The sequence below is a fragment of the Meriones unguiculatus genome, chromosome 10 (assembly GCF_030254825.1).
Source record: "Meriones unguiculatus strain TT.TT164.6M chromosome 10, Bangor_MerUng_6.1, whole genome shotgun sequence".
Lineage (NCBI taxonomy): Eukaryota > Metazoa > Chordata > Mammalia > Rodentia > Muridae > Meriones > Meriones unguiculatus.
This window is the reverse complement of record NC_083358.1, coordinates 36,896,783-36,910,990: the sequence shown is the minus strand read 5'-3', so window position 1 is coordinate 36,910,990 and position 14,208 is coordinate 36,896,783. Positions and strand designations below refer to the sequence as shown.

At 34.5% G+C, this 14,208-nt stretch overlaps 1 protein-coding gene across 12 annotated transcripts in view; it reads left to right on the top strand.

The window, feature by feature from the left end:
* Positions 1-14,208, top strand: part of Chd9 (chromodomain helicase DNA binding protein 9) — a 209,112-nt gene that overhangs the window by 123,060 nt on the left and 71,844 nt on the right. For 11 of the 12 annotated variants that reach the window (XM_060392237.1, XM_060392236.1, XM_060392234.1 and 8 more), the window contains 5 exons: positions 7,022-7,133; positions 11,164-11,310; positions 11,741-11,809; positions 11,889-11,944; positions 12,861-12,978. In XM_060392237.1, coding sequence (XP_060248220.1) covers positions 7,022-7,133; positions 11,164-11,310; positions 11,741-11,809; positions 11,889-11,944; positions 12,861-12,978 — 502 coding nt within the window. Of the gene's footprint in view, positions 1-7,021; positions 7,134-7,822; positions 7,881-11,163; positions 11,311-11,740; positions 11,810-11,888; positions 11,945-12,860; positions 12,979-14,208 lie in introns of all 12 variants that reach the window. The other variant, XM_060392245.1, reaches the window with a different exon arrangement.

Genomic DNA, 14,208 nt, shown 5'->3' with positions numbered 1-14,208 from the left:
CTATGTAAAGCCAAGCAGACAAACTGCTCTTCTAATTTTACTGTTTAAGTCTAAATTATAAAACTCAGATATTGTGAAACAGTCATTTACAGAGTAAGTAGGAACACATGATAGGAATTTCAGTTACAGTTTATTTTACGGTTTATTTATGCTTTTACAAGACTAGTAAGGTTCCTCATTCTAAGAATAAGGTGCCCTGCTTCCTTTTACAGTGCTTTTGATCACAAGGCACCCTTTGTGTGTCAGTAAGAAAGAAAAGTGTTGCCAATTAAAGCTGTGGCAAATTACTAAGAATCCTGGTTGTAAAGATGTTACATGTGCTGTTTTTGTTTATTTTGTTTCATTTTACTTGTATATTTTTTAAGAATTAAAGTTCAACTGTGCTGTCAATCATGACAGTACATGATTTAACCTCAGCACTTAGGAGAAAGAGGGAGGCAGGACATAAAGAGATCCTGTCTCAAAAACTGTACTCAAGCATATGAGTGATTGTATGGATTCTCAATAGTTATTTATATAATACACTGCGGGGGTGGGGAGTGGGGAGCAACATTCAACTCTAGACAAGAAATAATGAAAAATTAACATTGTCAAAAGCTTACAATACAATATCTTTTTTTACATGTTTAATGATTACTGTTTTAACCAAAAAAAAAAAAAAAGCCCATTTAAACATTTAAAATTTGCTTGCTTTTTCTTAATGAGATTAAGTTGTGATCTTGAATTGACTTATTAGGCATTGGTACTGGGATCCATAATCACATATTTATACTTGTGCAGAAAGTACTTTACTCACTGAGCTATTTCCTAGTCCCCAAATGTATTCAGAGGGGGGGAAGAGAGAGAGAGAGAGAGAGAGAGAGAGAGAGAGAGAGAGGGAGAGTGAGCAAGCTCCCAGTTGTGGAACTCGATCTGTTAAGCAAGCTAGCCTTGAACTCAGAGATCCACCTGCTTCTGATAGGATTAAAAATGTGTTCACCATTCCTGGCTAGAAAAAAAAAATATTTTCAGTGCCTTTTAAAATGGCTTCTTTTCTTTTTTACTTAACTGGCAAAAGCAAAATAATACAAAATATTTTTACTTGTTTTCTATGGTTAAAATTATGTGGATAGCCCTTGTTTTGGTTTGCATTGCTTGAGACAGGGTCTTGTTGTGTAATCCAGGCTGGCCTCAGACGCATAGTCTTTCTGCCTCATCCTGGTACATGTGAGTATCATAGGCATGAATCATTTATACCAAGTATGATGGGAGTATTCATCACAACATATGGGCTAATTGAGTAAGATTCATTGTCCAATTATTACAATGAAAGAATCAACAGGGGGCAATTACAGCTTGACACAGTGCAGAGCTTAGTCTGTTAACAGAGTCTACTAATAATGAATGGGCTGAATGTAGATTAGTGCATAAATTACACTCAAAATCAAATGTAGACACATCTTGGTATAGACAGTGTACTGATAGCAAGTGAATTAATTAAGAACTCAATGTTATACCATCATTTCAAATTGCCCTTTTCTGTGAGGAACTATTTGGATATTTAGGGGTATTTGGTTGGCTTTGCCTGAATATCTACTGCTAGTTTGTTGGCATTAATAACAGATCCTTTTAATATTGTTGAGACAATGTCTCACCATGTGACTGGTTGCTGTGTAGACCAGGCTGGCCTCACACTCATAGAGATCCATCTGCCTCTGCCTCTTAAGTACCGGGATTAAGAACACTTGTATCCTTTAACATTTTTAAATTTTTATTTATTTTTATTTTATGTACATTGATGTTTTGTTTTCATGTATGTTGGAATGAGGCTGTCAGATCCGCTGGAACAGGAGTTACAGGCAGTTGTGAGCTGTCATGTGGGTGCTGGAAATTGAGCCCAGGTCCTCTGAAAAGCAGCCAGTGCTCTTAAGTGCAGAGCCATCTCACCAGCCCTCTTTAACATTTTTTAAAATCAAAAGTTACATAAATAATTTACTGATTTGATAAGTTGTTTCATACTACTTCATTGTTTTATTTTGTGAATATTTCTCCTTGAATTATAAGCTCATTGTATTTGAAGAATGCATTCACAATGAAAATTTACTGTTATTTATAATTAATTTTAAACATAGAATTAGTAATTAATATTTAAGTAAGAGAATTAATAATTAATAGAATTAATAATTAAATGTAGAATTAATTCAGGATGTTCTACAACATTTGGGTATTTGCTTACTTTCTCTTGTTTATTAAATCGTCTGAGTTCCTTTAGATACCATTTATAGCTGTTGCCATTTTATAGCCAATACAGATCCCTGATTGCTCAAAAGTCATACAAACTTGTTAAAGATATGCTGATAATGGCACTTCAGATTTCTGGTTTGCCAAACTGTGTTTATTCATGTTAAATATGTGTGGACTGTCTGAAGTAAATATGCCAGTTTTTTTTTTTTTTTTTAAATCTGTAAGAGGTCTCATAGTTACCTAGCAATAAAGGGACTTTTGTGGTTGTGTTTGCTTTGTTGTTGTTTTCCTGCTTATGAGATCTGTGACTTTGACAGTTGTTTTGCTATTTGGTGTTAAACTCTTCTTATCTATTGAGACTGGTGCCTGCTCTGCATGTCTTAGAGTTTTTCTCAGAATTAACAACTCATATAGGCAAATGAACTTTAAAATTTTGGTTTAGTGTGAATAAAAAGTTTAACATTGTCTTGAATATTTATTTCTAATCTGCTGGGACAACAGAATACTTTGGGGAAATTATTTAAAACTAGAGCCCATTGTGCTAGTGCTCACCTTTAATCCCATCCCCTGGAATCTGATATGCAGAGTAAAAGTTGGAGGTCAGCCCAGGCAATTTAGAGAGATTCTGCCTCTGCTTTGAATGGGCTGTGGATATGTCTTACTGGAAGTGCTTGTTTACATGTGTGGACCCTGGCTTCAATCCCACTATATTGTTCTTTTCATTCCTAGATTTGAATTCTCAGGGTTGGAATCCACAAATGTGAGGTTTCTTTTGTTTGCTTGTTTTTATACATATATAGTAGTTTTGGTTTTTAGTTTGTAATTTGAAACGATTTCAGACTTGCAGAACTACATTAGAGGTCTTTTAGACTTTTCTCTTAACTTCCTCTGATGTTGACGTTTTATGTAACTAAAGCACAAGGATCAAAACTGGCAAGTAAACATTTGTACAATCCTATTAACTAATCCACAGGCTTTGTTTCCAATAGTGTTTTTCTTTTGCCTCCTTTTTAACATCCACCTAAGACAGGGTCTTGCTATGTAGTCAGGCTTCCTTCAAATTGTTTCCCATCATGCTGCCTCTGCCTTCCACATACTGAAATTACAGGTGACTTTTTTTTTTTTTTTTTACACAGACGACATTTTCACTTCTAACATTCACTAGTAAGTCCTTTCTAGGCATTTTTACTTTTTCTGCTACTTTTTGTGAGGAAGCTGCATTTTAAATAGATTGCTTTCCAGTGAAGCCACCCCCTGCTAGTCTAAAACCATATTGGTAATTATTCCCCTTAGTGTTATGTACATGGCCTTTTAGAGCAGAAAATAAGCTAATACAGCTTAACAGTTTCCAATCAGTGTTCCTGTAAGTAGCCATGTTTTAAATCTTCAGATATATACATGCTTCTACCCCACCCAGAATTAAGACAGTCAAGAATTATGTCAAATATCAGAATAACTTTCTGTGACACATGATACTGTGTCATTTGTACACAGAAAAGATATATAATATTTTGGACTTAAACCTAGTAAACTACTGTATCTGAAAAATCTGCTGCCATATTAGGATTTTATTTTGCTTCGTGAGGCCACAGACTGTATCTAGGACTTTGTCCACACTAGACAAGAAGTCTTCCACAGAGTTGTACTGCTCTCTCAACAGACACTTTTTAGGGGCATGTGGTGGAGTACATCTCAAATCCCAGCACCCTGGAGGCTGAGGCAGGGTTCATACTAAATTCAAGGTCAGCTTGGCCTACATAGCCAGAACTTGTCTAAAAAAAGCCAATAAGAACTTGAAAGGGATTTTTGCCTGTGTAATTAAAGATTATTAATAAGTTTATGAAGTAAAATTATATTCTAGGCCTATGTTAGAAGAAAAATATAGACTGTAAAATAAAATTTTATTATATATTTTTCAAGGTGTATTTGTTTATGTGTATGGGTGTTTTGTCTGCAAGTACATCTATCTTTATATCAGAAGAGGGTATCTGATACCATGGGACTACAGTTAATAGATGATTGTGAGCCACCATGTAGGTGCTGGGAATTGAACTCAGGACCTCTAGAAGAGCAGTCAAGGCTCACCGAGCCATCTCTCCAACCCTGTGAAATTAAATTTTAAATTCTCTGTTTCTTTTGAAGTAAAATTTTTAAAGTTTTTTATTTATTTTGAGACAGGGTCTCACTGTGTAGCCTTGTCTGACCTAGAACTCTCTGTTGAATTGATGGAGGTCTACCTGTGGTGTGCACTTCCACATCTGGTCCTAAGGATTTATTTATTTTAACATGTATGTGTGGCTATACTTGTATATCCCTGCAGAGGCCAGTAGAGAGTGTTAGATCCTCTGAAACTATGGTTACAGGTAGTTATTAATCACCTGAAGTGGGTCCTGGTAACCAAACCCAGGCCCTCTGCAAGAGCAGCAAGTTCTGATAACTAATAAACCATCTCTTTAGCTCTTGAGGTAAATTTTTTTTTTAAGATTTTTTTTTTAATTGCTTTGTCTGAATGTATGCCTGCCACCATGTGGTTGCTGGGAACTGAACTCAGGACCTTTGGAAGATCAGCCAGTACTCTTAAACACTGAGCCATCTTTCTAGTCCCATTTTTTTCCTTAAATAACCTAGTAATTTTAAAACTCATTACAGGATTTAGACAGGTAGTGTTAGTCCTATCCTATGGAGCATAAAAGCTGACTTGAACTTTAGAAAGTTAGTCTTTGCATGCCATTACAGGGCCTTCTATGATCTCTCCGTCACTTCCTTTTTGGGTATGTGTTCTACTCATTATTACTGCTGTACATTTGCCTTCCTTTTCTATGTGTCCTGCCTGGGATGTACCATAGCCTTTCACTATCTGCTAAACTCCCTTTCAACATTTAGCCAACAATTCTACCTTTTCTGTAATGCCTCCTCTAATCTTCCATAAACATATAAAATAGTCACTCTGAAGGAGGTTCTGTGCTAACCTCCATTTTAGCATTTTTGTTGTGGTCCTTCTTTCACTCTGGAAGGTTAAAGACTGTCATTTTGCATCTGATGTAATTTTTAGTTTCCATTAGTTGAGAATTACTATCCTTTAAGATTATGTTAAAAACTAACAGTGTATTAACGGTCCATTTCTGGAATGAAGCATCTGAGATAAACAGCCTCTTGAAATGATAGATTTGTTTTGTCTTAGGGTTTTTGAGGTTTTAGTCCATAGGCACTGACTGTGTTGCTGTAGACCAGTAAAAAGGGCAGAATATCATGGCCATGAGAATGTAGGGGAGGAAGCTACTCATCTTTTACGAGCTGGGAAGCAGATGGAGAAGATGTAGCCAGGGTCTCAATGTCCCCTTCAAAAGAATACTCCTAATGATAAACACCACCTCATCTTAATAGTGCCATCACCTGAGGACCTAGCCTTTAATATTATCATTTCTGGGACATTTAAGATTCAAACCATGTCACATAATTGTCACCTATTTGTTAACAGTTAAGAGAGGTTGCTGTTATACTGTCTCTGTCTTGTGGGCAGAGAGGCAAGGCTGTCTTAGCTTCTATTGGTGAGATGAAACACCGTGAACAAAAACAAGCTGGGGAGGAAAGGAGTTTATTTGGCTTATGTTTCCATAGCACTGTTCATCATTGAAGAAAGGCAGGACAGAAACTGAAACAGGGCAGTATCTGATGCAGAGGCCATGGAGGGCTGCTGCTTACTGGCTTGCTCCTCGTGGCTTGCTCAGCCTGCTTGCTTATAGAACCCAGGACAACCACCCACCATTGGCTGGGCCTTCTCACATTGATCACTAAATGAGAAAATGCCTTACAGTTGGATCTCATGGAGGCCTTTCCTCAACTAAGGCTCCTTGCTTTCTGGTGACTCTAGCTTGTGTCATGTTGACACACAAAGCCAGCAAGTACAAAAGCCAAGAGAGATCAGGCAATTTGCTCAACGTTGAGGGTCCAAATCTCTGAATTTACAATCTTATCAATGTCATAACTTACAAAATTGGTAAATAATTGTTAAGGATTTGGATATAATTGAGCTACTACATATGAAAATGTTGGAGGAGTTTTTATTTTTAGAAATAGAGACATCTAAAAGAGAACTTTGCTGTTTAGTAGTACAGTTTATGATTAATATGGTACTTTAGTAATGGTACAGTTGAGACAGATAATGAAACCTAGAATGCCTGTACTTATCTCTCAAGCTAACAGACTTTTAAAGATGTGTGCTTGATATGTGTATAATATTGAATGTAAAAACAGAAAGTTATACTGACACATAAGAATTGTGTAAGTAGTATTTCTTATTCCTAGGTGCATATGGTATAGGTTCAATAAGCCTTGACATTAAGTTAAAGTGCTAATGTATAATAGCAGGATGTCAGATTGTCTGTAGCACAAGGAGACATTACTCAGGGTAGAGAGAATTAGAGGCTCTTAGAGAGTGGAGTAATCAAATGCAGTGAGCAGCATCTCAGTAGCAGGCAGGAAATAAAAGGAATTCCTTGTTTCTGAATCTGTATGATAATAAATTATTTTTATTGTTAGATAATTGTGTGACATGAACATTTTTGCATGAAAAGTCCATTCATAACCTCAGAAGCAAGTGCTGGGGCCTGACTCCTCCCTGTGCTGCAGTCAGTCTATCAGAAGAGTCCATAGTTTGAAAATGTGTATATGGATTTCAGGATAAGTAGCATTTGGTTAGATATGTACACTATAAAATTATGTTTATCGTGACAATTTTAATTCACCAAAAATGGAAAATGCAGAGTTCTGAATGTTAATTTCTTTCCCCCTAAAACAGCAAACTCATTATTACATTGGGTAAGAAACAAAAAAGAAAGAATGAGTCTTCAGATGAGCTGTCTGACGCAGAGCAGATGTCACAGCACACATTCAAAGAGCAACACTCGCAAGTGAGTATTAATTCTTATTTTGAGAAATTAAACTGTTAGAAATTGTTTAGGGAGCATAATGTTGCCTCGTGGATATTTACACTCTAGTTGAGGATTAAAGCACAATTTATTATATAACAAATACTGTAGGATAGCATTATTCCAATATACTTCTAGAATATTACCATATAATATTAGATGTGGGAGGAAATTAATCTGCCTTCCTTAAACCCCTCATTTTTCAGTAGTGGAACTGAAACTCTGAGAGGTTAAATAACACAAATCCTGGATGGCTTTTAACATGAAGCAGTTTCCAGTGCTATCTTGGACTTACAGAGTGCTTTGAATGAAACTTATGGTAGAGATATTACTTTTAAAAATCATACAAATTGTAGAACAAATGAATTGACTCATTTCTAGAGTCAATACTTTTTGTCTGCTTGTGTTGAAAAAAGATAACCTATGATGTTAAAAATCCCATCAGACATAAATATTGTGCATTTTGCCTTTAAAAAAATAGGTTTATACTGAAAACAATCTTATGGGGAAATATGTCTATATATAATATAATCTGTAGTGAAGGTCATAATAATTCAGGCCACCCTCTGCTTTCTAATACTTAACATACTACTGTAGGCCGTAGGGGTGGTGGCAATGTTGAGTTATGGGGCCAGGAAGCCCCTGAATGGCCTTTCTTCTTCCTCATGCAGCTTCTTATCCAATGGGAGAGTAGTGGCTCAAGGCTCCTGGGCTGCTGCGAGAGTTGAGGTAAGGGCAGAGATGAAGCTCCTAATCTCACATGGCCTGGCCTTTTCTTCATACGCTATCCGTAACTTAGGTAAACTTACACTTACCTTATTCAATATCAGAATTTTTTAGTTTAATTTTTACTAGAAAAATGCTGGCCATTTTTCCATTTTGTAATTTACCAAACAGTGAAACAGTAGCTTTAGTGCTTTGTAAACATCTTTTCTTTCTTTCACTCTAGTGTTAGGTTGCTTTGACAAGTGCGTTGCTTTAACAAAATAAAAAGAGAAAGTGTATTTTCTAAGTTTAAATCTTTATTATGGTATACTTGATTTTGCCATTTTAGAAATGAGGGAAAAGTCCATAATAGTTTTCAGTGACAACAGTCAAGATGGAATCTTAAAGTTGAATTAAATTTTAGAGACAGAAAAATCTGGAATTGTGAATATGGTTTTTAATTTTATGTCTTTAATCTTAATAAAAGAGTACTTTCATAGTTACACTATATTTAGAGGCCTATATGTTTTTACAAATACCCCTGCAGAGATTATTATGGTAAAATATTTATAGAAAACTAGTTCTATCATAACAAACCATTAGTCACCTACAAACATAAATCTGCTTCCGTTATTCATAGTGCAGTGAGTTGATCTGCTGAAGCCTTTCAAAATATAGGAGGATAAAAGCTAGAAATAAACTAGAAGAGAGAACATGCTACTACTGTTTTAAAAAAATTGGAGAAAGCCAGAAAAAGGCATATTTACCAATTATGTGGATGTCAGATTAGTATATAGTCTTAAAACTAGTTAGAGATGTTGTATGATAAAAGCACATAATTGGAGAAGTGATGTGGACTTTGACTTTCCCTAAACTGTGTTGCTGAATACTTCACTGGTGCGATTTAGGATGAGATCATCTGCAGTGTTCTATCCACAGACTTTCAAGTCAATTAATTAGGCTGATAAACTCTTCACAGGATGAAAGAACCATTTATGATAAGTAGCCCTCATTCTATCTTTTGAAGTTGTCAGAATATGCATTTTTGTGCTATAAAGGAAAACTTCACACCGTGCATTTACTCTTACTAAAGATCAGTGGGCATTTCAGAGTGCAGATAAGTAGCCAACTAACCAGAAAGGAGACTATAAGCTGAAAATAGATCATAGAATCTTATTGAAATATGTTGCTTGACTCTCAATTTTAGTTATTTAGAAACCATGCATAGTGAAACTTTGATAATATGTACATATTTTATTATAGTAAATGTCAAGTTGAGTACTAATTTAAACTATTTAGAACATTAAGATCTATATGATAGTTGTAATAGAATTCATTCAGGCATTCATTTAACCTAAGTAAGTCCATAGAACGCTCCCTTTAGGGAACAATAAATATTTCATGTGTTTTTTAAATTAGTATGTGAAAAAGGTGGATTTTTGTAGTCTTTTTATTATGGTTATATATTACCTTCCTGTCTCTTTAATTAACAAGGTATTACTATAATGTTAGAAAATGTAAATGTAGCAGGGTGTGGTGTCACAAACCTTTAACCCCAGCACTCAGAGGCAGGTGAATTTCTGTGAGTTCAAGGCCAAGCTTGGTCTTTATAGACAGGACAGCCAAGGCTACACAGAGAAACCCTGTCTTGAACACACACACACACACACACACACACACACACACACACACATACACACACACAAAATGTATCTGTGAGGCTGGGAGTGGTGGTACATACCTTTAACCCCAGCAGAAGCAGAGACAGGTACATCTTTGAGTTCCAGGATAGCCAGGGCTACGCACTGAAATCCTGTTTACAAGCAAAGAAACAAATGTAAATGTGTTTATCTCTAGCAGTAAGGCTGGGAGTTATTGCTCATTTGTAGAATCCTTGCCTAGCATTGATTTAGCTCCACTAGACTCCTTCCCCCACCAACAGAAGGAGTATAAGCACATGGGTGGCCCATCCTAACAAAAAGGCATAGTAATTGACTATCCATATATTGCCTTCTTTCTTGCAGTATTGCTCATCTCATATGACAAGAGAGGCATGGTTTTACAAAGGCCACAACCACTGCAAAATTAGTAGAGTAACAACTTCAACTTGATGCCTCACTGCTACACGGATTCAGCTGGTTCTGTTATAGCTGGTTTTGCTATGGTTGTGAAAATAATGAAAAAGCTCCCACATAGATAATATTGCAGAAACCATAGGTAGAACATATGGGCTATTTTATGGTTCCACTTTTGGGGAATGTCAGGAAAATTACTCTGCATAAAGGGAAATAGAACAGGAAAAGCAAGAAGGGTTGACTCCACCCAGTAGAATACTTCTGCTCAGTAGACTAGTTGGCTGAAACCTCTCTTCCCCAAGGGTTCATGGAAGTACAAGCAAGTCCTTTTGTATTGTGAAACCAATTGAGCTTTGAATTTTTTTTTTTTAGTGAAAACATCAAAAGTTGTATAACTTTGTTTTGAAAATTTTTCCATAAATTATAAACTGTCAAAGTAGATATTAGATAATTAGGGAGATAAGTAAAGCCATAAACGTTTGATTCTTATTTAAAATTATACTGTTAAAAAGACCTGTTACTACAAATAATACCTTTAAAAAGTTTCAGTTGTATGGCTTTTGTCCCTTTTTTTTTTTTTTTAACATTGAGGAAACTATTCAAAGTAGTGGTACACTTTAGCATCTAAATTAATTAAACAGAATCATTTTATATATTTATTCTAAAACATTATTTTTTATCTTAAACAGTTTCACATACTTTAGAGAATACTTAATTTCTTCTGTATTTAGGCACCAAATAATTATTTAACTAATAGCCATTTGATATAACTTAGGTTTGGAACAAATTATTTATAATTTAAAATATGTATTGCCTAAGGAGCAAATTAATAACTAAACAAGATAACATTTTATTTTTGTAATTTTTTTCTAAAGAAAACTAATCTAGCAATAAAGGTATTACTACCAGAACATTGCCCTTTCAAGCTGTGAACTACTTCAAAACAAAACCAGATCTTTTTAGTCATAATTTATAAAGAAAATTAAACAAAGGTGTCATTAAACTTTCTTCATGTTTGAAATCGTGGGAAGTGAAGCTTTGGGGAGATTGTGAACTCATCCACGGGCATGTTATAACCTTTAATGAGCAAAAAAAGAGAGAGAGATAAGTGTTGGTCATAATTTTGAAATTTTTTTCCTAAGAAATCACCAACATAGAGTAATATTCTTTAAATCTCTGCTAAAGGTTTTTAAAATAATTTATATAAATTAGATCCTTACGGTTCATTACAGAAAAGAAGATCAAATCGACAAATTAAAAGAAAAAAATATGCAGAAGATGCAGAAGGGAAACAGTCTGAGGAAGAGGTGAAAGGCACTATGAAAATGAAAAAGACTTCAGCCCCCCTGCCTGGCGAGCAGCCATTACAGTTATTTGTGGTAAGACTACACTTTAAATCACCAAGCCAGGGACTCATGCTCCTTTGTGCTCTTGCTTTCCTTGTCTAGATTATTACCACATACTCTATAGTTTTTGCTTTTTAAATTTTTCTCATACGCATTATGAGCCAAATATTTAGCCACTAAGGCAAATATTTATCTTGTGTATTCCTGAGTTTCCTAGTTGGTGCCCTGGAAGTGGTGATAGTGGAGGTGCTGGAGATGAGGAACACACTGTGCTTAGTAAGGACTATGCAGATGCTGGCAAGGGCAGGAACAATGAGACGCATTTTCTTTTCTTTTCTTTTCTTTTCTTTTTCATTCCTAACATTTCATATAGTGCTCAGTCTTCAATCATTGATGTTTGTTGAGTGGTGATTTTTCTTCTTGTTAAGAGCATATTCCATCATGTTTTCCCTCTTTCTCATAGGAAAACCCAAGTGAAGAAGATGCCGCAATTGTAGACAAAATACTGTCTTCTAGAATTGTAAAAAAGGAAGTAAGTAATGGTACATTATACTTCTCACTTTATATTTGGTGTTCCACTTGAATCACAGTGATTAATTTTAATTTTTTAGATATCACCTGGAGTTATGCTTGATATAGAAGAATTTTTTGTGAAATACAAGAATTAGTAAGTATTTGAATTAAAAATTATGAAATGGTATTTAGCAAAATATGAGTTACAATTACTATATTTTCATTTCATTTGCATTTTAATGAAAAATTTTTATTATTTGTAAATATGAGAACTCCATTTTTAAAAAGTAAAAAGGTTGTGTTTGAAAACCTTATAAGGCCAGGTATAGTGGTGCAAGCTTTTAATCCCAGTCATGGGAGGCAGAGGCAGGCAGTTCTCTGAGTTTGAGGCCAGTTAGTTCCAGGGCTATACAGAGAAACCCTGCTTTTAAAAACCAAAACAAACAAAAAATTTTCATGTTAAGATTGAATTTTTGAAATTATATCAAAATATAAGAATATTATAAAACACGGTTTTACAAGATATAGGTAGTTATCCCTTTTCTGTTTTGAGCTCTTCAGGTTTTATTATTTTTATACTCAACAATTGATTGTTGCCATGTCAGATGTATATACATTGATGATTTAACTTTAAGGTTTTAAAGTTTATCTTGATTAATGGTGAATTAAATCAGTGGAGTCACCAGCTGTAAGAAATTGTATTCCTTTTGTATAGTTTTTCTCTGTGTTTTGATTAAATCTTTCAAAGAAAATTATGTTGGTCTTAATGCATGTAGCTTTGATCATGACAAAATCAATATAATAAAAAACATTACAGAAACAACTTTTGGTCAGTTTGTCACATGTAAACAGTGACAAACTGTGACTCCTTGGCTACAATTTCTTTAGTATTCGAGGATCAAAATGATTGCTTTAGAATTTTTATAAAATCTTTTGAAGTTGAATGAAATGATTACCTATATGCAAAATCAAAGGTAATATTTTTGTATTGATATTATAATTAAGAATACATATAAAAACACAGGTTATTTTAATATAATTCTAATATATTGTTTTTATAAAACTTTTAGCTCTTATCTCCACTGTGAATGGGCCACAGAACAACAGCTTTTGAAAGATAAAAGGATCCAGCAGAAAATCAAACGATTCAAGCTAAGACAAGCACAGAGGGCACATTTTTTGGCAGACGTAAGGAAAAAAACTTTACCACATATGGTATTATTTATTGAGATTTTAAGGATGGAGCTAGAAATGTAGTTCAATTGTAGACTACCTGCATAGTTACAGAGAACCCTGAGGTCTAGTTTGAGAACCACAGAACAAAACACTAATTCTTCACACTTCCAGTGTTAATAGTTGATTATAAATGTTATCTACATATAGTATTTTTCCCTTACCAAATTAGCTTGAAAATTCCTGAAATAAGAGCCCTAACAGGTAGGCACAGTGACACATGTCTTTAATCTTAGGAGTCAGGGACACATAGCTTTCTGTGGGTTTGTGGCCAGCCTGGTCTCTATAGCAGTTCCAGGCTAGCCATGGCTATGATTAAAAAAAAAAACAAAACACTGATAATTTAGTGGCAATTAATGCTTATATTTTTAAATTAGCATGTGTTTATTGATTAGAGTTGAATGTGGATCGGTTAATATCATGAGGCATTTTTCAGTGTGATCTTCAAGTCATGGAATTGATAATGTATCGAATAAGTGGGAAGCATAATTTTTAGTACATGAAACATTCCATATTTATCATGAACTTTGGTATAAGTATACAGAATCATTGAAAAGAGTTTGTTCACTCCTAGACCTTGCTGATGGCCTGATGTCCTTCACTAACTTTTTTTTTTTTTTTTGCTTTCTCTTTGATATATTTATTTTTGGTCAGGTCTCACTATGTTGCCCAGCTAGCCTGGAATTCACTAGATATAGATGGAGTTATGAGTAGATGGGATGGCCCTGAACTTGCTTTGGTAACCCTACCCTTGTGTCTACCTTGTAGCCTTGTGATATATATAATTCATATTTAATTGTTTGTTTGTTTTTAGAGTTTGTGACATTTTAAACTCTATCTTGAATAAGATAGTTATCAAAATAACAAATTTTCACATTCATTTTAACTAGATTTTTAAATTTACCATACTTGCTTTAATTTCAGTCATTGTCCCAGCAGTTTTTCTATCACACATGTAAATTTTTTTGGGCACATTTGACTATACTCATAGTATTTGTTCTCTCACACAAGCATATTACAATTATTATTTCATTAGTAAGTCTTATTTGCATTTCACAGTTGAAACAGCATTTTTATAGCAGGAATGTTTAAGTGTCCATCTTATACTACATGCTACATTTAGCTATTATACTTCCTTTAATTCTGGTTTGTTTTTCATTCTTGAACTCTTTTTCCCATATCTTT